General features: G+C 44.2%; 1 protein-coding gene and 2 long non-coding RNA genes across 3 annotated transcripts; all 3 read left to right on the top strand.

Moving 5' to 3' along the window:
- The first annotated feature begins 3542 nt into the window (after nt 1-3542).
- Nucleotides 3543-5120, top strand: LOC122921269 (cAMP-dependent protein kinase type 1-like). Its single transcript, XM_044271248.1, has one exon. It carries the CDS (start codon nt 3543-3545, stop codon nt 5118-5120), a length of 1578 nt encoding a protein of 525 aa, XP_044127183.1.
- A 5853-nt stretch (nt 5121-10973) lies between these two features.
- Nucleotides 10974-11799, top strand: LOC122921824. The gene is made up of 3 exons (XR_006387065.1): nt 10974-11053; nt 11403-11518; nt 11716-11799. It is a non-coding gene; the product is annotated as an uncharacterized LOC122921824 (long non-coding RNA).
- A 6565-nt stretch (nt 11800-18364) lies between these two features.
- Nucleotides 18365-26987, top strand: LOC122921471. The gene is made up of 4 exons (XR_006387022.1): nt 18365-18449; nt 25775-25852; nt 26202-26317; nt 26515-26987. It is a non-coding gene; the product is annotated as an uncharacterized LOC122921471 (long non-coding RNA).
- Nucleotides 26988-27218: the final 231 nt, after the last annotated feature.

Here is a 27218-nt window from a genome sequence, read left to right as displayed (position 1 = left end):
TTACCTTTATAGAACAAACCTCTCCTTCCCCATGGGTCAATGTGCAAAGCGCAAATCGCCCAAAGATGTGGCGAAGTGCGTTATGCACTTTGTCCCATGTGAAAGGAGACGTTTGCAGCAGCAGTGAGTGAATGGGCCCTAATAGCCCTGTGTGCCTGTCCTGGTGAGATGATCCCTATGCTAATAGTGTACCTGTGAGTGGTACTTCCGGAAACACTCTCCAAAGCATAGGGCAGGGTGGTCAGGGCAGTCAGGACAGAAATAGCGGGTGTCACGCCTTATTCCACTCCTGCTACAGACACGACATTTTTTTCGGGGTGGCGGTCGGTTTGAGGTACCAGAAACGACACTGGGGAAATGTCGCTCGTGTAGACGGCTAACTACACTGGTGGATGGGGCCACGGAACCTCCTGGGTACAGGAGGCTCGAGATGATCTCTTCCTGAAATTTGAGGAAGGATCAAGTTCTCCCAGCCTTACTGTAGAGAACAAAACTATTGTACAGAGCCAATTGAATTAAATATACAGACACCTTCTTATACCAGCGTCTGGTTCTGCGGGACACTAAATACGGAGCCAACATCTGGTCATTGAAGTCCACCCCTCCCATGTGAAGGTTATAGTCGTGGACTGAGAGGGGCTTTTCAATGACACGGGTTGCTCGCTCAATTTGGATTGTCGTGTCTGCGTGAATGGAGGAGAGCATGTAAACGTCACGCTTGTCTCTCCATTTCACCGCGAGCAGTTCTTCGTTACACAGTGCGGCCCTCTGCCCCCTTGCAAGACGGGTGGTAACGAGCCGTTGGGGGAAGCCCGCGCGACTAGTTCACGCGGTACCACAGGCGCCAATCCGTTCTAGAAACAAATGCCTAAAGAGGGCCACACTTGTGTAAAAATTGTCCACATAAAGATGGTACCCCTTGCCGAATAAGGGTGACACCAAGTCCCAAACTGTCTTCCCACTGCTCCCCAGGTAGTCAGGGCAACCGACCGGCTCCAGGGTCTGATCTTTTCCCTCATAGATCCGAAATTTGTGGGTATAGCCTGTGGCCCTTTCACAGAGCTTATACAATTTGACCCCATACCGGGCGCGCTTGCTTGGGATGTATTGTTTGAAGCCAAGGCGCCCGGTAAAATGTATCAGGGACTCGTCTACGCAGATGTTTTGCTCAGGGGTATACAAATCTGCAAATTTCAGGTTGAAATGGTCTATGAGGGGCCGAATTTTGTGGAGCCGGTCAAAAGCAGGGTGGCCTCTGGGACGGGAGGCGGTGTTGTCACTAAAGTGCAGGAAACGCAGGATGGTCTCAAAACGTGCCCTGGACATAGCAGCAGAGAACATGGGCATGTGATGAATTGGGTTCGTGGACCAATATGACCGCAATTCATGCTTTTTTGTCAGGCCCATGTTGAGGAGGAGGCCCAGAAAAGTTTTAATTTCGGAAACTTGGACTGGTTTCCACCGGAAAGACTGGGCATAAGAGCTTCCCGGGTTAGCGGTTATAAATTGTGTGGCATATCTGTTTGTTTCGGCCACAACTAAGTCTAAGAGCTCCGCAGTCAAGAACAGCTCAAAAAATCGCAGGGCCGAACCGATCTGAGCTGTCTCAACCCGAACTCCAGACTGGGCGGTGAAAGGGAAAACTACAGGTGCGGCTGAAGTTGGGGACTGCCAATCAGGGTTTGCCAGCACCTCTGGGATTCTAGGGGCTCTACGGGCACGTCTTTGCGGTGGCTGCGACGGGGTCACTACTGCACGTGCCACCGTACCAGCTTCAACTGCCCTTCTGGTGCTCGCTACTTCACCAGGTTGTACGGCAGTGCTGGTACTAGGTCCAGGAAGGGCTGGGCTGCTGGTGTATGCCTCACCACGTAATCCGACAGCACCAGCCCCAGTCTGCTGCTCTTGAAGCGGATCCTGCGCAACCTGCGGTCTAGCGACACGGGGCCGGGTACGCCTGGTTCTATCAGGGACCTCAGCCTCCTCGTCCGAACTTTGGGTCAGAGAGCCACTGCTTTCTACAGGTTCGTATTCTGACCCGCTGGATTCATCAGATGAGGGTTCCCACTCCTCATCCGACTGGGTCAGAAGCCTGTAGGCCTCTTCAGAAGAATACCCCCTGTTAGACATTTGGGCAACAAAATTTAGGGGTATTCCCTGAGACTACCCAAGAAAAAAAAAGCAAGCCTGTCTTACAAAGGGGAGGCTAGCGAAGTACCGGAGGCCGCTGCGGTTGATAAAAAATATCAAAACTGATTTTTTTTATCGCCGCAGTGCGTGTAAAGTGAATGTGCAGTGATCAAAAAAAATATTTTGTCACTGCGGTGGGGCGGGCGTGGGCGAACGCACGTGTGGGCGACCGATCAGGCCTGATCGGGCAAACACTGCGTTTTGAGTGGAGGGCGAACTAAAGTGACACTAATACAATTATAGATCTGACCGTGATCAGTTTTGATCACTTCCAGATACTATAACAGTACAAATGCTGATTAGCGATACGCTAATCAGCGAATAACGGACTGCGGTGCGGTGGGCTGGGCGCTAACTGATCGCTAACTACCTAACCAAGGGACCTAAACTATACCTAAAACCTAACGGTCAATACCAGTGGGAAAAAAAAGTGACAGTTTGCACTGATCACTTTTTTCCTTTTCACTAGTGATTGACAGGGGCAAGAAGGGGTGATCAAAGGGTTAATTGGGGTGATCTGGGGGCTAAGTGTAGTGTAGTGGGTACTCACAGTGATGTGTGCTCCTCTGCTCCTCTGCTGGAACCAACCGACCAAAAGAAGGAGCAGAGGAGCACAGCAGCCATATAACCCCATCATATTTACTAATATGTGGGGTTAAATGGCTGCTGATTGGATTTTTTGAAAATCATCAACCTGCCAGCCAATGATCGTGGCCGGCAGGTTGATGACGAACTTCTTCTTTGAATTTTGCCGGCCCGCGATGCGCATGCGCGGGCCGGCATACCCGGAAATCTTGCGTCTCGCGAGAGGACGCACCGGCGCGTCCACCCAGAAGAGCACGACCGCCGAGAAGACGCAATCCTGCGTACGGCGGTCGTGAGGAGGTTAAATTACTGGCCTGAAAAAATAGATTCATAGAGATAGCTGCCGTTTCATGCTACAATATAAAAATATGTAGCAACAGCCAATAAAAGATGGACAAAGCTAGAAATCATATCTACACACCATGTCATGGCCGACAATTCATTTTTACAGGGGTGTTAATTTAACATTTTTATTAATGGGATTGTAGTTTTAGAAACATACATTCATTTGCATATAAAACTATGGCTGGATCAAACCAGCTTAAACCAGATCAAACCAGATTGAAAAGCGCTGCCTATGGCAGAACCGATGACATCACAATCATGATGACATCACACCATTCTTTACAGCAGCACTGAGGACCCTAGGTCTCAGTTTTTCTCAACACTTCGGTGAGGAAAGACATTTCTGCGGCTGGCTAGCTACTTCTTTGCTTTCTTTTATTTACTCTTTTCTACAAGCGCCCGGTTGACGTCCAAGACTCAACATGGGATCCAGTAGAAAGAGAAAAAAACCAACAACACCATCGAGAGAAGACAGACAAAATGGAGAGGAGAAAGAGAAGATAACACCAAAACGGAGAGGAATTGCCATAGAGGATCCACAGGAGGGATGCAGCCAGCAGGTGAGCAAGGCCCAACCTGCTACTCAGCTGCCTAACAACATCTCATTTCTTCATGGACTGCAGAACCAGTGGAGAAGGTTTGCAGGATTCATAAAGAAGAAGAAAACTTACATCCTTAAAAAAGGAAGACAACTTTGGGGAATTGATGACCCCAATAAAACAACAACCAAACATCAAAGCTCAGTCAAGGGCTCCAAAAATAAGATAGGATCTCGTAAAAGGGAAACAGAAGACCACGGTGCACCCACTAAAAGACCGAAAGTAGAAAGTGCAACAACCACAAAATCAAAAGAACCAAATGTTGCATTTGAAGTGGGAGAAACAACAGAGAAGCGCCAAAGTGGGAGAAAAAGACCCTTTAATGATAGCAGATCCAAAATGAACATGAATGAACTGGAGCCAAGGAAGAAGGCTAAGCTAGACAGCGACTACTCTCATAAAGAAAGCACAGAAGAAGGGGAAAAGGCCACAGCGCCTTTAACGGTGGACAAATTTACATTCCATCATGTTCTCGGAGAAGGTGGCTTTGGAAAGGTGATGCTGGCAACAGACTTCATACGGAAAGAACGTGTTGCCATCAAAGCAGTAAAAAAGAGATCAGCGCTATGGTGGTCATCAGGATTAGAAGAAGGCGAATTCCTGCAGATTGCTCAGGAGAGCATCTTTCTGGTTCACGGCTATGGAGCTTTTCATACTCAGAACTACATCTACTTCGTCATGGAGCTGGTCACTGGCGGGACTCTCTATGACTTGGTTGAAGAGAAACAATGGCTAAGCCTCTGCACCATAAGATTTCTAGTTGCAGAGATGGTATGCGGAATACAGTTCCTCCATTCCAAAGGCATCGTTCACAGAGACCTGAAAGCCGATAACATCCTCTTGACTACAAAAGGCCACATTAAGATCACAGATTTTGGTCTTGCTATCAGAGTCACAAGAGAAGGAGACATTCACGGGAGCCCTGCACCAGAGAAGATCACTGGTGAGCCGTATTACGCTGCAGAAGACTGGTTTTCTTTAGGCGTAATTACCAACGGTTTGGTAACCGGCTGTAGACCTGCAGAGACGGTTGCACAAGTCACTGACATGGTCCAAAAACAAGAAACATCTAAAAACTTTGACCATGCTGCTAAAGACTTGTTAACTGGGCTCCTGTGCAAGGACAAGTCTCTAAGATTAGGGATGAGAGGCAACATACGTGAGCATACCTTTTTCTCTTCAATTAACTGGGATGAACTGGAATCAGGAAAAACAGAGTCACCACTCAAAATCAGTGAAGACACCATGGAAGAGTATGTGACAAGGCAGATATCGGTACCACACAGTGAGGCTGAGAAGAAGCAGCCAATCATGAACCAAGAGCTGTTCGAGAAGGTCTCATTTGTCTGTTCAGCTTGGAGTGCACACTACCACACTGCTCCAATGCACCCAGACCCTTAGTCCGATTGCCTGTCTGTTTCCTGATTCAGCTAAGCCAAGAGCCTCATCTAGCAGGATATAAGAGGACTGCTCAACAGGTAGGTGCATCAGATATAGAAGATGTTCATCTGTTTAGATTTCCAAAATCTTAACGTATTAATTTACAACAATATTCCTGATTGCTCTGACTTTAGTTGACTTTGATAAATGGTAAAACTCTTACATATTTTAGGCAATTTTTCTTTAGTTTTCATATAATTCAGCCATTTTGGTGCCAATAAATATATATAATTAGACGACTACAAATCATATATATATAAATATAGAATCAAATGCTGTTAGTTCCTGTAGTGTCATTTATTCTTAGTCACCCTAGAGGACTTTAACATGCGATCTTTATCATTGCAGTCTATGGGGGAATCACCATGTACCTATCCACCCCTCCCTCAGACAGGGCTTTATAGGAACATTGCTATGGCAGGCTCTGGGAGGGTAGCATTCCTGTAAAATAACCGCTTGGATGCTGTGGCATCTGAGGGGGGTGTCTGCTGTATAACAAAGTAGGCAAATGGATGCTATCTCACCTTCCTAGCTTCTATCTTTAACCCCTTAGCGCAGAACGCCGTACATGTACGGCGGGGGATGCATTGCCAGAATGCATTCCGCCTTACATGTACGGCAGGATGATCGGGCGGGCACCGGAGCGGTGCGCACCCGATCACTGCAGGGGTCCGGCAGTCCCTGGTAGCCGGGCCCCTGCTGTATCCGCCGGCATCGCTGTTTACAGCGATGCCGGCGGATTAACCCTTTCTATGCCGCGGTCCGCGCGGACCGCGACATAGAAGTTGTTTGCGGCAGGTGAGTGATCGCATCGAGTCCCCGCGCTGCTGTGGCGGGGACCCGATGCGTGACAAGGCAGCCCGATGCCGTGCAGAGGCTGCCCAATGCCCTGCACGGCATCGGGAACTGCCTTCTACGGGAGCCGAGGAGATCCAGCCTCAGGCTGGGTCTCCTAGGCAACCAGTTAGTGTATGACTCAGTGTCATACACTAACAGGCAATGCATTACAATACAGATGTATTGTAATGCATTGCAGAGGGGATCAGAGTGGGATAGAAATAAAGTTTTAAAAAAAGTTAAAAAAAAAAAGTGTTTGGAATAAAAAAATAAAGTTTCAAGTAAAAAAAAAAAAAAAAAAAAGCCCCATTCCCCTGATTTTCTAATAAAAAATTGAAAAAAAAAGAAAAAACACACATATTAGGTATCGCTGCGTCCGTAACGAACGGCTCTATAAATATATTACATGATCCACCCCATCCGATAGGCACCATAAAAAATAAAAACTGTGTATAAAAAAGCCATTTTTGTCAACTTACATCACTAAAAGTGCAACACCAAGCGATCAAAACGGCGTATGCCCCCCAAAATAGTACCAATCTAACCGTCACCTCATCCCACAAAAAATGAGCCCCTACATAGTACAATCGCCCAAAAACTGAAAAAACTATGGCTCTCAGACTATGAAGACACTAAAACATTTTTTTTTTTTTTCAAAAATGAAATCATTGTGTAAAACTTAAATAAATAAAAAAAATATTTATATATTGGGTATTGACGCGTCCGTATTAACCTTCTCTATAAAAATATCACATGACCTAATCCCTCAGGTGAATACCGTAAAAAAAAAATAAAAAAAACGGTGTAAAAAAAGCCATTTTTTGTCATCTTACATCACAAAAAGTGTAGTAGCAAGCGATCAAAAAGTCATACGCACCCCAAAATAGTGCCAATCAAACCGCCATCTCATCCCGCAAAAATCATACTTTACCCAAGATAATCGCCCAAAAACTGAAAAAACTATGGCTCTCAGACTATGGAGACACTAAAACATGATTTTTTTTGTTTCAAAAATGAAATCATTGTGTAAAACTGACAAATAAAAAAAAAGTATATATATTAGGTATCACTGCGTCCGTAATAACCTGCTCTATAACAATATCACATGATCTAACCCCTCAGGTGAATACCGTAAAAAATAAAAAATAAAAACTGTGTAAAAAAAGCAATTTTTTGTCACCTTAGATCACAAAAAGTGTAATAGCAAGCGATCAAAAAGTCATACGCACCCCAAAATAGTGCCAATCAAACCGTAATCTTATCCCGCAAAAAATGAGACCCTACCTAAGATAATCGCCCAAAAACTGAAAAAACAATGGCTCTCAGTCTATGGAGACACTAAAACATGATTTTTTTTGTTTCAAAAATTAAATCATTGTGTAAAACTGACATAAATAAAAAAAAAGTATATATATTAGGTATCACTGCGTCCGTAATAACCTGCTCTATAAAAATATCACATGATCTAACCCCTCAGGTGAATACCGTAAAATATAAAAAATAAAAACGGTGTAAAAAAAGCAATTTTTTTGTCACCTTAGATCACAAAAAGTGTAATAGCAAGCGATCAAAAAGTCATATGCACCCCAAAATAGTGCCAATCAAACAGTCATCTCATCCCGAAAAAAATGAGCCCCTACACAAGACAGTCGCCCAAAAAATAAATAAAACTATGGCTTTCAGAATGTGGAGACACTAAAGAATCATTTTTTTTTTCAAATGCTTTGTTATGTAAAACTGAAACAAACAACCAAAAAAAGTTGTCATATTTGGTATTGTCGCGTCCGTGACAACCTGCTCTATAAAAGTACCACATGATCCAACCTGTCAGATGAATGTTGTAAATAACAAAAAATAAAAATGGTGCCAACACAGCAATTTTTTGTTACTTTGCCTCACAAAAAGTGTAATATAGAGCAACCAAAAATCATATGTACCCTAAAATAGTACCAACAAAACTGCCACCCTATCCCGTAGTTTCTAAAATGGGGTCACTTTTTTGGAGTTTCTACTAATCAGGGGGGCTTCAAATGGGACATAGTGTAAATAAACCAGTCCAGCAAAATGTGCCTTCTAAAAGCCACACGCCGCACCTTTCCCTCTACGCCCTACCGTGTGCCCGTACAGTAGTTTACGGCCACATATGGGGTGTTTCTGCAAACGACAGAATCTGGGCAATAAATATAGACTTTTGTTTGGCTGTTAACCCTTGCTTTGTTACTGGAAAAAATGGAGTAAATAAAAAATTTGGCAAAAAATTTAAATTCTCGAATTTCATCTCCATTTGCCAATAACTCTTGTGGAACACCTAAAGGGTTAACAAAGTTTGGAAAACCAGTTTTGAATACCTTGAGGGGTGTAGTTTCTTAGATGGGGTCACTTTTATGGAGTTTCTACTCTACGGGGGCTTCAAATGGGACATGGTGTAAATAAACCAGTCCAGCAAAATCTGCCTTCTAAAAGCCACACGTCGCACCTTTCCCTCTACGCCCTACCGTGTGCCCGTACAGTAGTTTACGGCCACATATGGGGGGTTTTTCTGCAAACTACAGAATCTGGGCAATAAATATAGACTTTTGTTTGGCTGTTAACCCTTGCTTTGTTACTGGAAAAAATGGAGCAAATAATAAATTTGGCAAAAAATGTAAATTCTCGAATTTCATCTCCATTTGCCAATAACTCTTGTGGAACACCTAAAGGGTTAACAAAGTTTGTAAAACCAGTTTTGAATGCCTTGAGGGGTGTAGTTTCTTAGATGGGGTCACTTTTATGGAGTTTCTACTCTAGGGGTGCATCAGGGGGGCTTCAAATGGGACATGGTGTAAATAAACCAGTCCAGCAAAATCTGCCTTCTAAAAGCCACACGTCGCACCTTTCCCTCTACGCCCTACCGTGTGCCCGTACAGTAGTTTACGGCCACATATGGGGGGTTTTTCTGCAAACTACAGAATCTGGGCAATAAATATAGACTTTTGTTTGGCTGTTAACCCTTGCTTTGTTACTGGAAAAAATGGAGCAAATAATAAATTTGGCAAAAAATGTAAATTCTCGAATTTCATCTCCATTTGCCAATAACTCTTGTGGAACACCTAAAGGGTTAACAAAGTTTGTAAAACCAGTTTTGAATGCCTTGAGGGGTGTAGTTTCTTAGATGGGGTCACTTTTATGGAGTTTCTACTCTAGGGGTGCATCAGGGGGGCTTCAAATGGGACATGGTGTAAATAAATTAGTCCAGCAAAATCTGCTTTCCAAAAACCACACGCCGCACCTTTCCCTCTACGCCCTACCGTGTGTCCGTACAGTAGTTTACGGCCACATGTGGGGTGTTTCTGCAAACTACAGAATCAGGGCAACCCATATTGAGTTTTGTTTGGCTGTTAACCCTTACTTTATTGCTGTAAAAAATGGGTTAAAATTGAAAATTTTCCAAAAAATTGAAATTTCTAAATTGTTTCTCCATCTGCCATTAACTCTTGTGGAACACCTACAGGGTTAACAAAGTTTGTAAACCCAGTTTTGAATACCTTGAGGGGTGTACTTTCTTAGATGGAGTCACTTTTTTTGCAATTTCTATTCTAGGGGTACAAGGGGGGGCTTGAAATGGAACATGGTATAAACAAAACCAGTCCTGCAAAATCTGCCTTGCAAAACCCATATGGTATTCCCCTCCTTCTATGTCCTCCTGTTTGGCCAAACAGTAGTTTACGACCACATATGGGGTATTTCTGCAAACTACAGAAGCAGGGCAACCCATTTTGAGTTTTGTTTGGCTGTTAACCCTTACTTTATTGCTGTAAAAAATGGGTTAAAATTGAAAATTTTCCAAAAAATAGAAATTTCTAAATTGTTTCTCCATCTGCCATTAACTCTTGTGGAACACCTACAGGGTTAACAAAGTTTGTAAACCCAGTTTTGAATACCTTGAGGGGTGTACTTTCTTAGATGGAGTCACTTTTTTGCAATTTCTATTCTAGGGGTACAAGGGGGGGCTTGAAATGGAACATGGTATAAACAAAACCAGTCCTGCAAAATCTGCCTTGCAAAACCCATATGGTGTTCCCCTCCTTCTATGTCCTCCCGTTTGGCCAAACAGTAGTTTACGACCACATATGGGGTATTTCTGCAAACTACAGAAGCAGGGCAACCCATTTTGAGTTTTGTTTGGCAGTTAACCCTTGTTTTTTTCCAGGAAAAAATTGATTATATTGGAAAATTTTCCCAAAAATCAAAATTCTTAAAATGTATGTCTTTTTGCCATGAAGTCTTGTGGAAGACCTAAAGGGTTAAAAAAGTTTGTAAAAACAGTTTTGAATACCTTGCGGGGTGTAGTTTCTAGAATGGGGTCATTTTTGGGAGGTTTCTATTATCTAAGCCTCACAAAGTGACTTCAAACCTGAACTGGTCCATAAAAAGTGGGATTTTGAAGATTTCTGAAAAATTTCAAAATTTGCTTCTAAACTTCTAACCCTTGTAACATCCCCAAAAAATAAAATATCATTCCCAAAATGCTATAAACATGAAGTAGACATATGGGGAATGTAAAGTCATCACAATTTTTGGGGGTATTACTATGTATTACAGAAGTAGAGAAACTGAAACTTTGATATTTGCTAATTTTTCCAAATTTTTGGTAAATTAGGTATTTTATTATGCAAAAAAATTAATTTTTTTGACTTTATTTTACCAGTGTCATGAAGTACAATATGTGACGAAAAAACAATCTCAGAATGGCCTGTATAAGTAAAAGCGTTTTAAAGTTATCAGCACTTAAAGTGACACTGGTCAGATTTGCAAAAAATGGCCTGGTCCTTAAGGTGAAAATGAGCCTGGTCCTTAAGGGGTTAAAGACCCGACATCTGGTGTACATGTACAGTATATGGAAAAAAGTGATCTGTCATAAAAGTAAACATTAGTTAGCTTAAGTTTTTAGAGCGTATGCATTTTCTCATAAAACATTTTTATTCTTTATTTCTTTCCAGAGTACGAGGTCTGGTCTACAGCATGAAGTCACACACTGTCAGGAAGGAATAGCTGAGACTTGGAAAAGTTTCCTTATGGTAAGAGAATAGAAGTATTGATTCTGTAGACACAGGAGATGAGGATCTAACTTATCAGAGTCTAGTAGAAGAATGAGGAGAAGTGAGCAGCATGTGTGTTCCTCTGATCCCAGCCTCATCCATCAATTCAGCAGACTGCATATGGTGCAAATATAGATTTTATACTGCATTACAGATAGATTTATTATACTTTAAATATGAGGCCTTTTGTGTAGATTTAGTTAAAATTGTATAAGGACATTAGCACAAGGCAACGAGGCCACCTTATTCATCTGGCTCCACACACTATATCTATCTGTTGGTGTCAACTTTTTTAACTCAAGTTCCTGATTTACCTTCTCATCCACAGTCATCCATCTTCCTGCCTATGTGCTGTAGAAAAAAAGATCATCTATGGACCTCTAGTGAAACCAAGATACTCTGAAGGCATGGACAACTACTGGTGATTCTTCCAATGCCGAGCAGGTAAGGAACTACAAGATTTAACTACAATGTCAACTTCTTTACAAGTTCACAGAACTAATTTTACACAGCAATCTTTTTCCAAATCCCAAATTTATAGATCAACCACACAATATTTTCCTATCCTGTTCTAGAACATACTGTATACAGGAATACCTTTAATGCACATTTGGATTGACCAAACATGTTTTATTTTACAGGACTATCCTCAAGCCTCAGATGCCTAATTCCTGACCACCAGCTGTCAGATCCTCCTCCTCTCCAGGAAGCTGATCGTCATCTATCAGCATTATTCTTTAAAATAAATAAATAAAAATTATAATTATACTGAGTCTTTATTGATCTCACGTCACAAATGAAAATTTCCTATAAATGTAAAAAATTGTTAGAAAAAAACTCCAGGGAGGGACAAATGATACTAAATATCCTTCTTTTATCCCAAAAATATATATACATAACTACATCCCTATAATGTAAGAGAGGAGGAGAGAGGCGCTGATGGGAAGGACCGCTAGTAGGAGGAGTATAGGGGGCAGCGTGAAGGCTTATCTCCAGTGTTTGTGCAGGGATCACAACCCTAGTCTCGGTAGGATACAATACTGTAGTTACGGGCTTGCTGCCCGTCCTGGTCGGTACCCGGCCGGGCCAACGATAAAGAGACTGTGGAAAAAGAAGAAAAATTTCAGCGCGCTGCTCGTCTAAATGGGGTAAGTATGGTCCGTATACTGGAACCACAGAATTTATTAGGATGATAGATAACGCGTTTTGGAGCCGGAGAGGCTCCTTCTTCAGATCACATCCAATAGTCAATTGTTAAAAAGACATACATTTAAAGAGCTCAGCGTGCCAACTGAAGGGGCGTGCCAGTGGGGTGTAAATAAACAAAATGGAGAGGTGGGACCTGCAGCCATCAGACATTGGGGGCATATAGTAGCGATATGCCACCAATGCATGAGATGGCACAATCACTTTAACCACTTCAGCCCCGCTAGCTGAAACCCCCTTCATGACCAGAGCACTTTTTACACTTCTGCACTACACTACTTTCACCGTTTATCGCTCGGTCATGCAACTTACCACCCAAATTAATTTTACCTCCTTTTCTTCTCACTAATAGAGCTTTCATTTGGTGGTATTTTATTGCTGCTGACATTTTTACTTTTTTTGTTATTAATCAAAATGTAACTTTTTTTGCAAAAAATGACATTTTTCACTTTCAGCTGTAAAATTTTGCAAAAAAAACGACATCCATATATAAATTTTTCGCCAAATTTATTGTTCTACATGTCTTTGATAAAAAAATAAATGTTTGGGCAAAAAAAAAAAAATGGTTTGGGTAAAAGTTATAGCGTTTACACACTATGGTACAAAAATGTGAATTTCCGCTTTTTGAAGCAGCTCTGACTTTCTGAGCACCTGTCATGATTCCTGAGGTTCTACAATGCCCAAACAGTAGAAAAACCCCACAAATGACCCCATTTCGGAAAGTAGACACCCTAAGGTATTCGCTGATGGGCATAGTGAGTTCATAGAACTTTTTATTTTTTGTCACAAGTTAGCGGAAAATGATGATGATTTTTTATATTTATTTTTTTCTTACAAAGTCTCATATTCCACTAACTTGCGACAAAAAATAAAAAATTCTAGGAACTCACCATGCCCCTCACAGAATACCTTGGGGTGTCTTCTTTCCAAAATGGGGTCACTTGTGGGGTAGTTATACTGCACTGGCAATTTAGGGGCCCAAATGTGTGAGAAGTACTTTGCAATCAAAATGTGTAAAAAATGACCGGTGAAATCCGAAAGGTGCACTTTGGAATATGTGCCCCTTTGCCCACCTAGGCTGCAAAAAAGTGTGACAAATCTGGTATCGCCGTACTCAGGAGAAGTTGGGGAAAGTGTTTTGGGGTGTCATTTTACATATACCCATGCTGGGTGAGAGAAATATCTTGGCAAAAGACAACTTTGCCCATTTTTTTATACAAAGTTGGCATTTGACCAAGATATTTTTCTCACCCAGCATAGGTATATGTAAAATGACACCCCAAAACACATTCCCCAACTGCCAAGGTGGGCAAAGGGGCACATATTCCAAAGTGCACCTTTCGGATTTTGCAGGCCATTTTTTACACATTTTGATTGCAAGGTACTTCTCACACATATGGGCCCCTAAATTGCCAGGGCAGTATAACTACGCCACAAGTGACCCCATTTTGGAAAGAAGACACCCCAAGGTATTCCGTGAGGGGCACGGCGAGTTCCTAGATTTTTTTTTTTTTGTCACAAGTTAGCGGAAAATGATGATTTTCTTTTTTTTCTCTTTTTTCCTTACAAAGTCTCATATTCCACTAACTTGCGACAAAAAATAAAAAATTCTAGGAACTCGCCATGCCCCTCACGGAATACCTTGGGGTGTCTTCTTTCCAAAATGGGGTCACTTGTGGGGTAGTTATACTGCCCTGGCAATTTAGGGGCCCATATGTGTGAGAAGTACTTTGCAATCAAAATCTGTAAAAAATGACCGGTGAAATCCGAAAGGTGCACTTTGGAATATGTGCCCCTTTGCCCACCTTGGCAGCAAAAAAGTGTCACACATCTGGTATCGCCGTACTCAGGAGAAGTTGGGGAATGTGTTTTGGTGTGTCATTTTACATATACCCATGCTGGGTGAGAGAAATATCTTGGCAAAAGACAACTTTTCCCATTAATTTATACAAAGTTGGCATTTGACCAAGATATTTTTCTCACCCAGCATGGGTATATGTAAAATGACACCCCAAAACACATTCCCCAACTTCTCCTGAGTACGGCGATACCAGATGTGTGACACTTTTTTGCAGCCTAGATGCGCAAAGGTGCCCAAATTCCTTTTAGGAGGGCATTTTTAGACATTTGGATCCCAGACTTCTTCTCCCGCTTTCGGGCCCCTAAAAAGCCAGGGCAGTATAAATACCCCACATGTGACCCCACTTTGGAAAGAAGACACCCCAAGGTATCCAATGAGGGGCCTGGCAAGTTCATAGAATTTTTTTTTTTTCGCATAAGTTAGCGGAAATTGATTTTTTTTTTGTTTTTTCTCACAAAGTCTCACTTTCCGCTAACTTAGGACAAAAATTAAAATCTTTCATGGACTCAATATGCCCCTCAGCAAATACCTTGGGGTGTCTTCTTTCCAAAATGGGGTCAGTTGTGGGGTGTTTGTACTGCCCTGGCATTTGAGGGTCTCCGCAATCATTACATGTATGGCCAGCATTAGGAGTTTCTGCTATTCTCCTTATATTGAGCATACAGGTTAGGCTACTTTCACACTAGCGTTCGGCTGTCCGCTCGTGAGCTCCGTTTGAAGGGGCTCACGAGCGGACCCGAACGCTTCCGTCCAGCCCTGATGCAGTCTGAATGGATGCGGATCCGCTCAGACTGCATCAGTCTGGCGGCGTTCAGCCTCCGCTCCGCTCGCCTCCGCACGGACAGGCGGACAGCTGAACGCTGCTTGCAGCGTTCGGGTGTCCGCCTGGCCGTGCGGAGGCGTGCGGATCCGTCCAGACTTACAATGTAAGTCAATTGGGACGGATCCGTTTGAAGATGCCACAATATGGCTCAATCTTCAAGCGGATCCGTCCCCCATTGACTTTACATTGAAAGTCTGGACGGATCCGTCCGAGGCTATTTTCACACTTAGCTTTTATATGCCAATATAATGCAGACGGATCCGTTCTGAACGGAGCCTCCGTCTGCATTATTATGATCGGATCCGTTCAGAACGGATCCGATCGAACGCTAGTGTGAAAGTAGCCTAATGAGATTTTTTTTTCCGATCAGCCTCTGGGCTGAAAGAAAAAAATGAACGGCACAGATTTCTTCATTCGCATCGATCAATGTGGATGAAAAAATCTCTGCCAAAAAAAAAAATGGAGGGGAAAGGCGTCTGCCAGGACATAGGAGCTCCGCCCAACATCCATACCCACTTAGCTCGTATGCCCTGGCAAACCAGATTTCTCCATTCACATCAATCGATGTGGATGAATAAATCATTGCCGGGATTATTATATTTTTTTTATATATACAAAGTGTTTGCCAAAGCATAGGAACGCCGCCTCCTCCTCAGCTCGTATGCCTTGGCAAACGTATCTGTTACTGCAGAGTAGAAATCTCGTCTTGCAGCGCCGCATACACCGACTTGCGTGTAATCTGACAGCAGCGCAATGCTTCTGTCAGAATGCACATCAGTGCTGCAGCTAATCGATCGGTTGGTCCACCTGGAAGGTAAAAAAAAAAAAAAACAGGCCGCAACCCAATAATTTTATTAACTTTGGAACAGAATATATAAACTTTAACTTTTTTAACTGAACATTAACCTTTTTGCTTACTGGTGTTTTTTTGTTTTTTTTTTACCTTTATAGAACAAACCTCTGCTTCCCCATGGGTCAATGTGCAAAGCGCAAATCGCCCAAAGATATGGCGAAGTGCGTTATGCACTTTGTCCCAGGTGAAAGGAGACGTTTGCAGCAGCAGTGAGTGAATGGGCCCTAATAGCCCTGTGTGCCTGTCCTGGTGAGATGATCCCTATGCTAATAGTGTACCTGTGAGTGGTACTTCCGGAAACACTCTCCAAAGCATAGGGCAGGGTGGTCAGGACAGTCAGGACAGAAATAGCGGGTGTCACGCCTTATTCCACTCCTGCTACAGACACGACATCTTTTTCGGGGTGACGGTTGGGTTTAGGTACCAGGAACGACATTGGGGAAATGTCGCTCGTGTAGACGGCTAACTACACTGGTGGATGGGGCCACGGAACCTCCTGGGTACAGGAGGTTCTCGATGATCTCTTCCTGAAATTTGAGGAAGGATCCAGTTCTCCCAGCCTTACTGTAGAGAACAAAACTATTATACAGAGCCAATTGAATTAAATATACAGACACCTTCTTATACCAGCGTCTGGTTCTGCGGGAAACTAAATACGGAGACAACATCTGGTCATTGAAGTCCACCCCTCCCATGAGCAAATTATAGTCGTGGACTGAGAGGGGCTTTTCAATGACACGGGTTGCTCGCTCAATTTGTATTGTCGTGTCTGCGTGAATGGAGGAGAGCATGTAAACGTCACGCTTGTCTCTCCATTTTACCGCGAGCAGTTCTTCGTTACACAGTGCGGCCCTCTGCCCCCTTGCAAGACGGGTGGTAACGAGCCGTTAGGGGAAGCCCGCGCGACTAGTTTGCGCGGTACCACAGGCGCCAATCCGTTCTAGAAACAAATGCCTAAAGAGGGCCACACTTGTGTAAAAATTGTCCACATAAAGATGGCACCCCTTGCCGAATAAGGGTGACATCAAGTCCCAAACTGTCTTCCCACTGCTCCCCAGGTAGTCAGGGCAACCGACCGGCTCCAGGGTCTGATCTTTTTCCTCATAGATCCGAAATTTGTGGGTATAGCCTGTGGCCCTTTCACAGAGCTTATACAATTTGACCCCATACCGGGCGCGCTTGCTTGGGATGTATTGTTTGAAGCCAAGGCGCCCGGTAAAATGTATCAGGGACTCGCCTACGCAGATGTTTTGCTCTGGGGTATACAAATCTGCAAATTTCAGGTTGAAATGGTCTATGAGGGGCCGAATTTTGTGGAGCCGGTCAAAAGCAGGGTGGCCTCTGGGACGGGAGGCGGTGTTGTCACTAAAGTGCAGGAAACGCAGGATGGCCTCAAAACGTGCCCTGGACATAGCAGCAGAGAACATGGGCATGTGATGAATTGGGTTCGTGCAGGGCCGGGCCGACACAGAGGCTGGGGAGGCTCCAGCCTCAGGGCGCAGGCCAGCTCCCCAGCCTCTGGGCGGCCGTTGCTACTGCTGCCGCGAATGCCGGGCTGCCGGCCGCGCTGCCTGGAGGACGGAGGAAGTAGTGAGCACTGCACTGACTTACGTGCTCCCTCCCTGCTCCGCCTCCTGGCTCGGCCGCTCCGCTCTCTGCTGTCTGCTCAGTCGACGCTTACTGGCTGCGTACAGCGCGCGCACTTTGACCTGACGCGCTGTACGCAGTCAGGTCACATGTGCGCGGCGCCCTCTGGAGACCAGTAGCAGCACGGGCCGGGCAGCAGCAGGCAACAGCACACCGGGAGCGGGCCCCTTCTCTGGCAACTAGCATCTCCAGGGTGTAGAGGTGAGCGGAGCTGCGGAGCTGTAGTGTATATTATATTACCGTTATGTGCGGCCACTCATACTACACTCAGTTACTGTAATGATGGCATCCATTCCCAGCATTATAAGAGCCATCACTTTCTCAGATTACAGAGTGGGCAATGCTGCCCAGCTGATGGTGCCAGGTTATAACATGCCAATGCCAGCATTGCCCACTCTGTAATCTGAGAAAGTGATGACTGTTATCAGGCTGGCATTGGCATGTTATAACCTGGCACCATCAGCTGGGCAGTATTGCCCACTCTGTAATCTGAGAAAGTGATGACTGTCATCAGGCTGGCATTGGCATGTTATAACCTGGCACCATCAGCTGGGCAGCATTGCCCACTCTGTAATCTGAGAAAGTGATGGCTCTAAATATAATGCTGGGAATGGATGCCATCATTACAGTAACTGTATGCTCTGTGACTGTGTATTACTTCTCAGTGCACTGCCCGGTTTATTCTCAGTGCTGCTTCCTTTGACATTGGCATATGGCTAGGATATGTCGGCCATGACTGTGATAAGACAATCATTCACAAAAAAAGGTGATTTACAGTGTAAATCTGTGGTCGTCGACGACGCTTGCCTGACTGGCTGAGTACAGCGCGCACTTTGACCTGACGCGCTGTACGCAGTCAGGTCACATGTGCGCCGTCTGGACACCAGGAGCAGCGCGGGCAGAAGCAGGCAGCAGCACAGCACTGTGTCACGACCCAGCCCAGGCCCCAGCAGGGATAGAGCGTGAGAGTCTGCCCTGAAGTGAAGTAAGATAGTTCTTAAATAAAGATAATATGTCTGATTAATAACAAACATATCTAAATGGCGATGGGGGGGGGGGGGGGGGCGCACTTGGGCAGCTCAGCCTCTGTTGGTGGTGGACCTTGTCCCAGCCCTGGGTTCGTGGACCAATATGACCGCAATTCATGCTTTTTAGTTAGACCCATGTTGAGGAGGAGGCCCAGAAAAGTTTTAATTTCGGAAACTTGGACTGGTTTCCAACGGAAAGGCTGGGCATAAAAGCTTCCCGGGTTAGCGGTGATAAATTGTGTGGCATACCTGTTTGTTTCGGCCACAACTATGTCTAAGAGCTCCGCAGTCAAGAACAGCTCAAAAAATCCCAGGGCCGAATCGATCTGAGCTGTCTCAACCCGAACTCCAGACTGGGCAGTGAAAGGGAAAACTACAGGTGCGGCTGAAGTTGGGGACTGCCAATCAGGGTTTTCCAGCACCTCAGGGATTCTAGGGGCTCTACGGGCACGTCTTTGCGGTGGCTGCGACGGGGTCACTACTGCACGTGCCACCGTACCAGCTTCAACTGCCCTTCTGGTGCTCGCTACCAGGTTGTACGGCAGTGCTGGTACTAGGTCCAGGATGGGCTGCGCTGCTGGTGTATGCCTCACCACGTAATCGGACAGCGCCAGCCCCACTCTGCTGCTCTTGAAGCGGATCCTGCGCAACCTGCGGTCTAGCGACACGGGGCCGGGTACGCCTGGTGCTATCAGGGACCTCAGCCTCCTCGTCCGAACTTTGGGTCAGAGAGCCACTGCTTTCTACAGGTTCGTATTCTGACATCAGATGAGGGTTCCCATTCCTCATCCGACTGGGTCAGAAGCCTGTAGGCCTCTTCAGAAGAATACCCCCTGTTTGACATTTTGGGCAACTAAATTTAGGGGTATTCCCTGAGACTACCCAAGAAAAAAAAAGCAAGCCTGTCTTACAAAGGGGAGGCTAGCGAAGTACCGGAGGCCGCTGCGGTTGATAAAAAATATCAAAACTGATTTTTTTATCGCCGCAGTGCGTGTAAAGTGAATGTGCAGTGATCAAAAAAAAAAAATTTTTTTGTCACTGCGGTGGGGCGGGCGTGGGCGAACGCACGTGTGGGCGAGCGATCAGGCCTGATCGGGCAAACACTGCGTTTTGGGTGGAGGGCGAACTAAAGTGACACTAATACTATTATAGATCTGACCGTGATCAGTTTTGATCACTTCCAGATACTATAAAAGTACAAATGCTGATTAGCGATACGCTAATCAGCGAATAACGGACTGCGGTGCGGTGGGCTGGGCGCTAACTGATCGCTAACTACCTAACCAAGGGGCCTAAACTATACCTAAAACCTAACGGTTAATACCAGTGAAAAAAAAAAGTGACAGTTTGCACTGATCACTTTTTTCCTTTCACTAGTGATTGACAAAGGGGTGATCAAAGGGTTAATTGGGGTTCAGGGGGGTGATCTGGGGCTAAAGTGTGCTGTTTGGTGTACTCACTGTGTAGCCTGCTCCTCTGCTGGATCCAACCGACGAAAAGAACCAGCAGAGGAGCAGGCAGCCATATAACAGATCATATTTACAAATATGATCTGTTATCTGGCTCTCTGATTGGATTTTTTGAAAATCATCAGCTTGCCAGCCGCGATCATTGGCTGGCAAGCTGATGACGAAATGGTCCTCTACGAAATGCCGGCCCGAACTGCGCATGCGCGGGCCGCATAGCGCGTCATCTCGCGTCTCGCGAGATGATGCGTATATGCGTCGTTGTGCGCAGCGCTGCCGCCTCCGGACCGCACATCTGCGTTAGGCGGTCCGGAGGCGGTTAAGTACATACAAAAATCATACAGGATCACATTTATTAAGACCAGCGTTTTAGATGCTGGTCTTAATAAAGCCCTGCATGGCGGTGGATCGGCTGCAGGTATGTATTGGCGCCGGCCTCTACATAACTTCGGCAGATCCACCGCCGCTTCTAAATGTAAGACAGCTTCAGTAAACAGGTGTTCAACGCGGTCTCTAAAAGCTGCTGCTTCTCACAAGTAAATCCAGACTAAGCTAAAGGTAAAGCCTAGAATGTATGGGCTCTTAGAACGGTTTGGGGGCGGGGCTACATTCTCTAAGAAGCCAATACATTCTAGCCACAACCCTAAACTAAAGTTGATGAAACCCTGACTAGAAAGCTCCTCTCTGAGAGGGGAAAGCTAGTTCCCTCTTCTGAGTCAGGGCATAATTAACTAAACAGTGCCCCCTACAGAAGGTAAGAAAAGTAAAAAAAAATTCTCCTGGATCTTTAGGGCCAGATATGTCATCAGAGCCTGGGACCACTGGAGGATCCTCTGGTACGATGGTGGGCCGGCACCCCACTATTATATCTATACATAAAAAAAGGACATGTATGTATGCATGTATTTATGTATGTTCCGCGAAACTCAAAAATGCAACCATCCATTTCAACGAAACTTGGTATACACATCCCTTGCTACCTAAAAAGAAATCTTGCTGGGGTCTCAGCTCTCTAGGACGTTCCGTTCCTGAGATATCCCCAAAAAATTACCTGCATTATCCAATACAAGCCTGCCAGCCTTTCACTTAAATCCTAACTGCCATACACACGGTCACATGTCCTTTATCAGCCAATAGAAGCTCCCAGGTCCTACTTCAGGTTGCCATAACAAGTGATCGCAGGTTTTAGCAGTTCGCAGGTCCTGAAATATGACGGCACAACTACACTGCTACATGCATGGGGGGCAGGGGCCACTATTAAACAGACGGGCGCTGTGGAGCTCACTGTTAAAGGGGCGGGTGCTGTGGAGTTCACTGTTAAAGGGGCGGGCACCGTGGAGTTCACTGCTAAAGGGGCGGGCCCCGTGGAGCTCACTGTTAAAAGGGCGGGCACTGTGGAGTTCACTGTTAAAGGGGCGGGCACCGTGGAGGTCACAGTTAAAGGGGCGGCCACTGTGAAAGTCACTGTTAAAGGGGCCGTCACTGTTAAAGGGGCGGTCACTGTGAAAGTCACTGTTAAAAGGGCAGTCACTGTTAAAGGGTCGTGCACCGTGAAAGTCACTGCTAAAGAGGCGGTCACCGAAAAAGTAACTATTAAAGGGTCAGTCACCATTAAAGGGGCGCCCACTGTGAAAGTCACTGTTAAAGGGGCAGTCACCATTAAAGGGGCGGCCACCGTGACAGTCACTGTTGAAGGGGTGGTCACCGTTAAAGGGGCGGCCACCGTGACAGTCACTGTTGAAGGGGCGTTCACCGTTAAAGGGGCGGCCACTGGGAAAGTCACTGTTATTTAATATAAAATTGCAATAAAAAAATACTAGGTCATCAGCTAGTAGTTCTATAAAGTACAGAACTGCATCCAGGAAAGAAATTGGTGCATTGCATTTCAATAGGGGTCACATGAGCTGATTCCTAATAAAGAAGTTTGCGTCACGAAACATACATGTATTCTACATTATTCAAGCACCTGGATCTGAAAACTTTTGTAATTTCATGTAATAAAAAATGTTGTATAGCCAGTGAGCTATTCAATAAAATATATCTGTATAGCGCCACCTTGTTTTTTTGTCCGTCTCACTGAGCTGGTTGAATGTGTTCAGTTTAAATCTTCAACTGCCACCAGCCATATGCAGTGTTAAAACCTTTAGCAGTTACACGGAGAGATTGCAGCAGAAAGGACACCCCCCAGAGCTGCCGGGTTGAAGATAATCTAGCAAAGCATTTTCAGCAATGAATGTGGAGATCCCTGGATCCATGTGAGGTACAGGGCTGGTTCTAGTTTTGTTAGAAACGGATTGTCATGTCCTATATGATGTCTGATTATCATTATTTCAATCATGGCATAACCACTTTTATGACAACATAGTGCAGTATGTCATCAAGATATACAGACAAGCCCAGCCTTAGACATGGCGACCTGTGCTAGTAGATAGGTCCCTTCATCATTCCGCATTGGATCCCATGTTACTGCAAGTCTCTGTATGGAGCAGCACAACAGACTGCGCTAAAATACAATATGTCTTACATAAGGAACCAAAACACTGTGTCCCTGCTACAAGGACATGGGTTGGGTTTATGTTCATATCAAGATCCGCTGGACGGTTTCACATTGACACCAATAAACTAGAAGACGGAGGTTCTCAGTGGTTTGTATCCGCCAAAGGAACAAGTCCTTGTGATATTTCTAGTAAGTCTACTTCTCTGAAGTCCCATCCAGAAAAAAGTTTTCCATCTTAGAAAATAAAGCTCCAATTTATCACTATTAATACGTTTAGTTAACGGACAGTATAAGAAAGAAACTCATATATAAACTCATAATATTACAGAGATGACTACTACCCCCAGCAGGATACTAACACCACACCAGGACTGGAGAATGTAAAAATTAATAAATCCATCATTTCTATGTCTTTCGGGCCCCACGATCCCTTGTTGCTGACAGTTTTATACATTTAGAAAAGTGGGAGTGGCCAACCTGTGAGCACCGCCCACTGACAACTATGTAAAGAGAGGTAATTAACATACGGCTCCTTAAATTACTGGCCTGAAAAAATAGATTCATAGAGATAGCAGCCGTTTCATGCTACAATATAAAAACATGTAGCAACAGCCAATAAAAGATGGACAAAGGTAGAAATCATATCTACACACCATGTCATGGCCGACAATTCATTTTTACAGGGGTGTTAATTTAAAATTTTTATTAATGAGATTGTAGTTTTAGAAACATACATTCATTTGCATATAAAACTACGGCTGGATCAAACCAGCTTAAACCAGATCAAACCAGATTGAAATGCGCTGCCTATGGCAGAACCGATGACATCACAATCATGATGACATCACACCATTCTTTACAGCAGCACTGAGGACCCTACGTCTCAGTTTTTCTCAACACTTCGGTGAGGAAAGACATTTCTGCGGCTGGCTAGCTACTTCTTTGCTTTCTTTTATTTACTCTTTTCTACAAGCGCCCGGTTGACGTCCAAGACTCAACATGGGATCCAGTAGAAAGAGAAAAAAAACAACACCATCGAGAGAAGACAGACAAAATGGAGAGGAGAAAGAGAAGATAACACCAAAACGGAGAGGAATTGCCATAGAGGATCCACAGGAGGGATGCAGCCAGCAGGTGAGCAAGGCCCAACCTGCTACTCAGCTGCCTAACAACATCTCATTTCTTCATGGACTGCAGAACCAGTGGAGAAGGTTTGCAGGATTCATAAAGAAGAAGAAAACATACATCCTTAAAAAAGGAAGACAACTTTGGGGAATTGATGACCCCAATAAAACATCAACCAAACGTCGAAGCTCAGTCAAGGGCTCCAAAAATAAGATAGGATCTCGCAAAAGGGAACCAGAAGACCACGGTGCACCCACTAAAAGACCGAAAGTAGAAAGTGCAACAACTACAAAATCAAAAGAACCAAATGTTGCATTTGAAGTGGGAGAAACAACAGAGAAGCGCCAAAGTGGGATAAAAAGACCCTTTACAGATAGCAGATCCAAAATGAACATGAATGAACTGGAGCCAAGGAAGAAGGCTAAGCTAGACAGCGACTACTCTCATAAAGAGAGCACTGAAGAAGGGGAAAAGGCCACAGCGCCTTTAACGGTGGACAAATTTACATTCCATCATGTTCTCGGAGAAGGTGGCTTTGGAAAGGTGATGCTGGCAACAGACTTCATACGGAAAGAACGTGTTGCCATCAAAGCAGTAAAAAAGAGATCAGCGCTATGGTGGTCGTCAGGATTAGAAGAAGGCGAATTCCTGCAGATTGCTCAGGAGAGCATCTTTCTGGTTCACGGCTATGGAGCTTTTCATACTCAGAACTACATCTACTTCGTCATGGAGCTGGTCACTGGCGGGACTCTCTATGACTTGGTTGAAGAGAGACAATGGCTAAGCCTCTGCACCATAAGATTTCTAGTTGCAGAGATGGTATGCGGAATACAGTTCCTCCATTCCAAAGGCATCGTTCACAGAGACCTGAAAGCCGATAACATCCTCTTGACTACAAAAGGCCACATTAAGATCACAGATTTTGGTCTTGCTATCAGAGTCACAAGAGAAGGAGACATTCACGGGAGCCCTGCACCAGAGAAGATCACTGGTGAGCCGTATTACGCTGCAGAAGACTGGTTTTCTTTAGGCGTAATTACCAACGGTTTAGTAACCGGCTGTAGACCTGCAGAGACGGTTGCACAAGTCACTGACATGGTCCAAAAACACGAAACATCTAAAAACTTTGACCATGCTGCTAAAGACTTGTTAACTGGGCTCCTGTGCAAGGACAAGTCTCTAAGATTAGGGATGAGAGGCAACATACGTGAGCATACCTTTTTCTCTTCAATTAACTGGGATGAACTGGAATCAGGAAAAACAGAGTCACCACTCAAAATCAGTGAAGACACCTTGGAAGAGTATGTGACAAGGCAGATATCGGTACCACACAGTGAGGCTGAGAAGAAGCAGCCAATCATGAACCAAGAGCTGTTCGAGAAGGTCTCATTTGTCTGTCCAGCTTGGAGTGCACACTACCACACTGCTCCAATGCACCCAGACCCTTAGCCCGATTGCCTGTCTGTTTCCTGATTCAGCTAAGCCAAGAGCCTCATCTAGCAGGATATAAGAGGACTGCTCAACAGGTAGGTGCATCAGATATAGAAGATGTTCATCTGTTTAGATTTCCAAAATCTTAACGTATTAATTTAAAACAATATTCCTGATTGCTCTGACTTTAGTTGACTTTGATAAATGGTAAAACTCTTACATATTTTAGGCAATTTTTCTTTAGTTTTCATATAATTCAGCCATTTTGGTGCCAATAAATATATATAATTAGACGACTACAAATCATATATATAAATATAGAATCAAATGCTGTTAGTTCCTGTAGTGTCATTTATTCTTAGTCACCCTAGAGGACTTTAACATGCAATCTTTATCATTGCAGTCTATGGGGGAATCACCATGTACCTATCCACCCCTCCCTCAGACAGGGCTTTATAGGAACATTGCTATGGCAGGCTCTGGGAGGGTAGCATTCCTGTAAAATAACCGCTTAGATGCTGTGGCATCTGAGGGGGGTGTCTGCTGCTGTGGCATCTGAGGGGGGGTGTCTGCTGTGTAACAAAGTAGGCAAATGGATGCTATGTCACCTTCCCAGCTTCTATCTTTAGAGACCCGACATCTGGTGTACATGTACAGTATATGGAAAAAAGTGATCTGTCATAAAAGTAAACATTAGTTAGCTTAAGTTTTTAGAGCGTATGCATTTTCTCATAAAACATTTTAATTCTTTATTTCTTTCCAGAGTACGAGGTCTGGTCTACAGCATGAAGTCACACACTGTCAGGAAGGAATAGCTGAGACTTGGAAAAGTTTCCTTATGGTAAGAGAATAGAAGTATTGATTCTGTAGACACAGGAGATGAGGATCTAACTTATCAGAGTCTAGTAGAAGAATGAGGAGAAGTGAGCAGCATGTGTGTTCTTCTGATCCCAGCCTCATCCATCAATTCAGCAGACTGCATATGGTGCAAATATAGATTTTATACTGCATTACAGCTAGATTTATTATACTTTAAATATGAGGCCCTTTGTGTAGATTTAGTTAAAATTGTATAAGGACATTAGCACAAGGCAACGAGGCCACCTCATTCATCTGGCTCCACACACTATATCTATCTGTTGGTGTCCACTTTTTTAACTCAAGTTCCTGATTTACCTTCTCATCCACAGTCATCCATCTTCCTGCCTATGTGCTGTAGAACAAAAGATCATCTATGGACCTCTAGTGAAACCGAGATACTCTGAAGGCATGGACAACTACTGGTGATTCTTCCAATGCCGAGCAGGTAAGGAACTACAAGATTTAACTACAATGTCAACTTTTTTACAAGTTCACAGAACTAATTTTACACAGGAATCTTATTCCAAATCCCAAATTTATAGATCAACCACACAATATTTTCTTATCCTGTTCTAGAACATACTGTATACAGGAATACCTTTAATGCACATTTGGATTGACCAAACATGTTTTATTTTACAGGACTATCCTCAAGCCTCAGATGCCTAATTCCTGACCACCAGCTGTCAGATCCTCCTCCTCTCCAGGAAGCTGATCGTCATCTATCAGCACTTTTTCTCCTCCAAGATGCTGACCAACATCTCAGCACCCGTCTGTCTTCTCCAGTATGCTGACCAACATCTCAGCACCTACATAGTGCTGATCAACATCTCAGCACCTGTCATCTACAGAATGCTGACCACCATCTCAGCACCTGTCATCTACAGAATGCTGACCACCATCTCAGCACCTGTCATCTACAGAATGCTGACCACCATCTCAGCACACTTTGTATTCAGAGAGCTGATCATCCTCCATCAGCTCTTCTACTGCTGGACATCATCTATGCCACCATTCTCCACAAAACTGTCCACCACCTATCTGTACCATCTCCAAAAGCTGACCACCATCTGTCAGCACCCTTCTTCAAAAGATTTACCATCAGCTCAGCTTTATCACGTGTCATCATTGAGGAAGCTGAGCAAAAGTACCTGTTCATACCATCCGTCAGGTACCTCTTCCATCCATTCAGCTGATCACCATCTATCAGCATTATTCTTTAAAATAAATAAATAAATATTATAATTATACTGAGTCTTTATTGATCTCACGTCACAAATGAAAATTTCCTATAAATGTAAAAAATTGTTAGAAAAAAACTCCAGGGAGGGACAAATGATACTAAA

The sequence above is a fragment of the Bufo gargarizans genome, chromosome 11 (genome assembly GCF_014858855.1).
Source record: "Bufo gargarizans isolate SCDJY-AF-19 chromosome 11, ASM1485885v1, whole genome shotgun sequence".
Taxonomy (NCBI): Eukaryota; Metazoa; Chordata; class Amphibia; order Anura; family Bufonidae; genus Bufo; species Bufo gargarizans.
This window is presented reverse-complemented; position numbering and strand designations above follow the sequence as displayed.

Bases quoted from the DNA above. Each gene is read 5' to 3' on its own strand.
- LOC122921269 (XM_044271248.1), top strand. From the start codon at position 3,543: ATGGGATCCAGTAGAAAGAGAAAAAAACCAACAACACCATCGAGAGAA.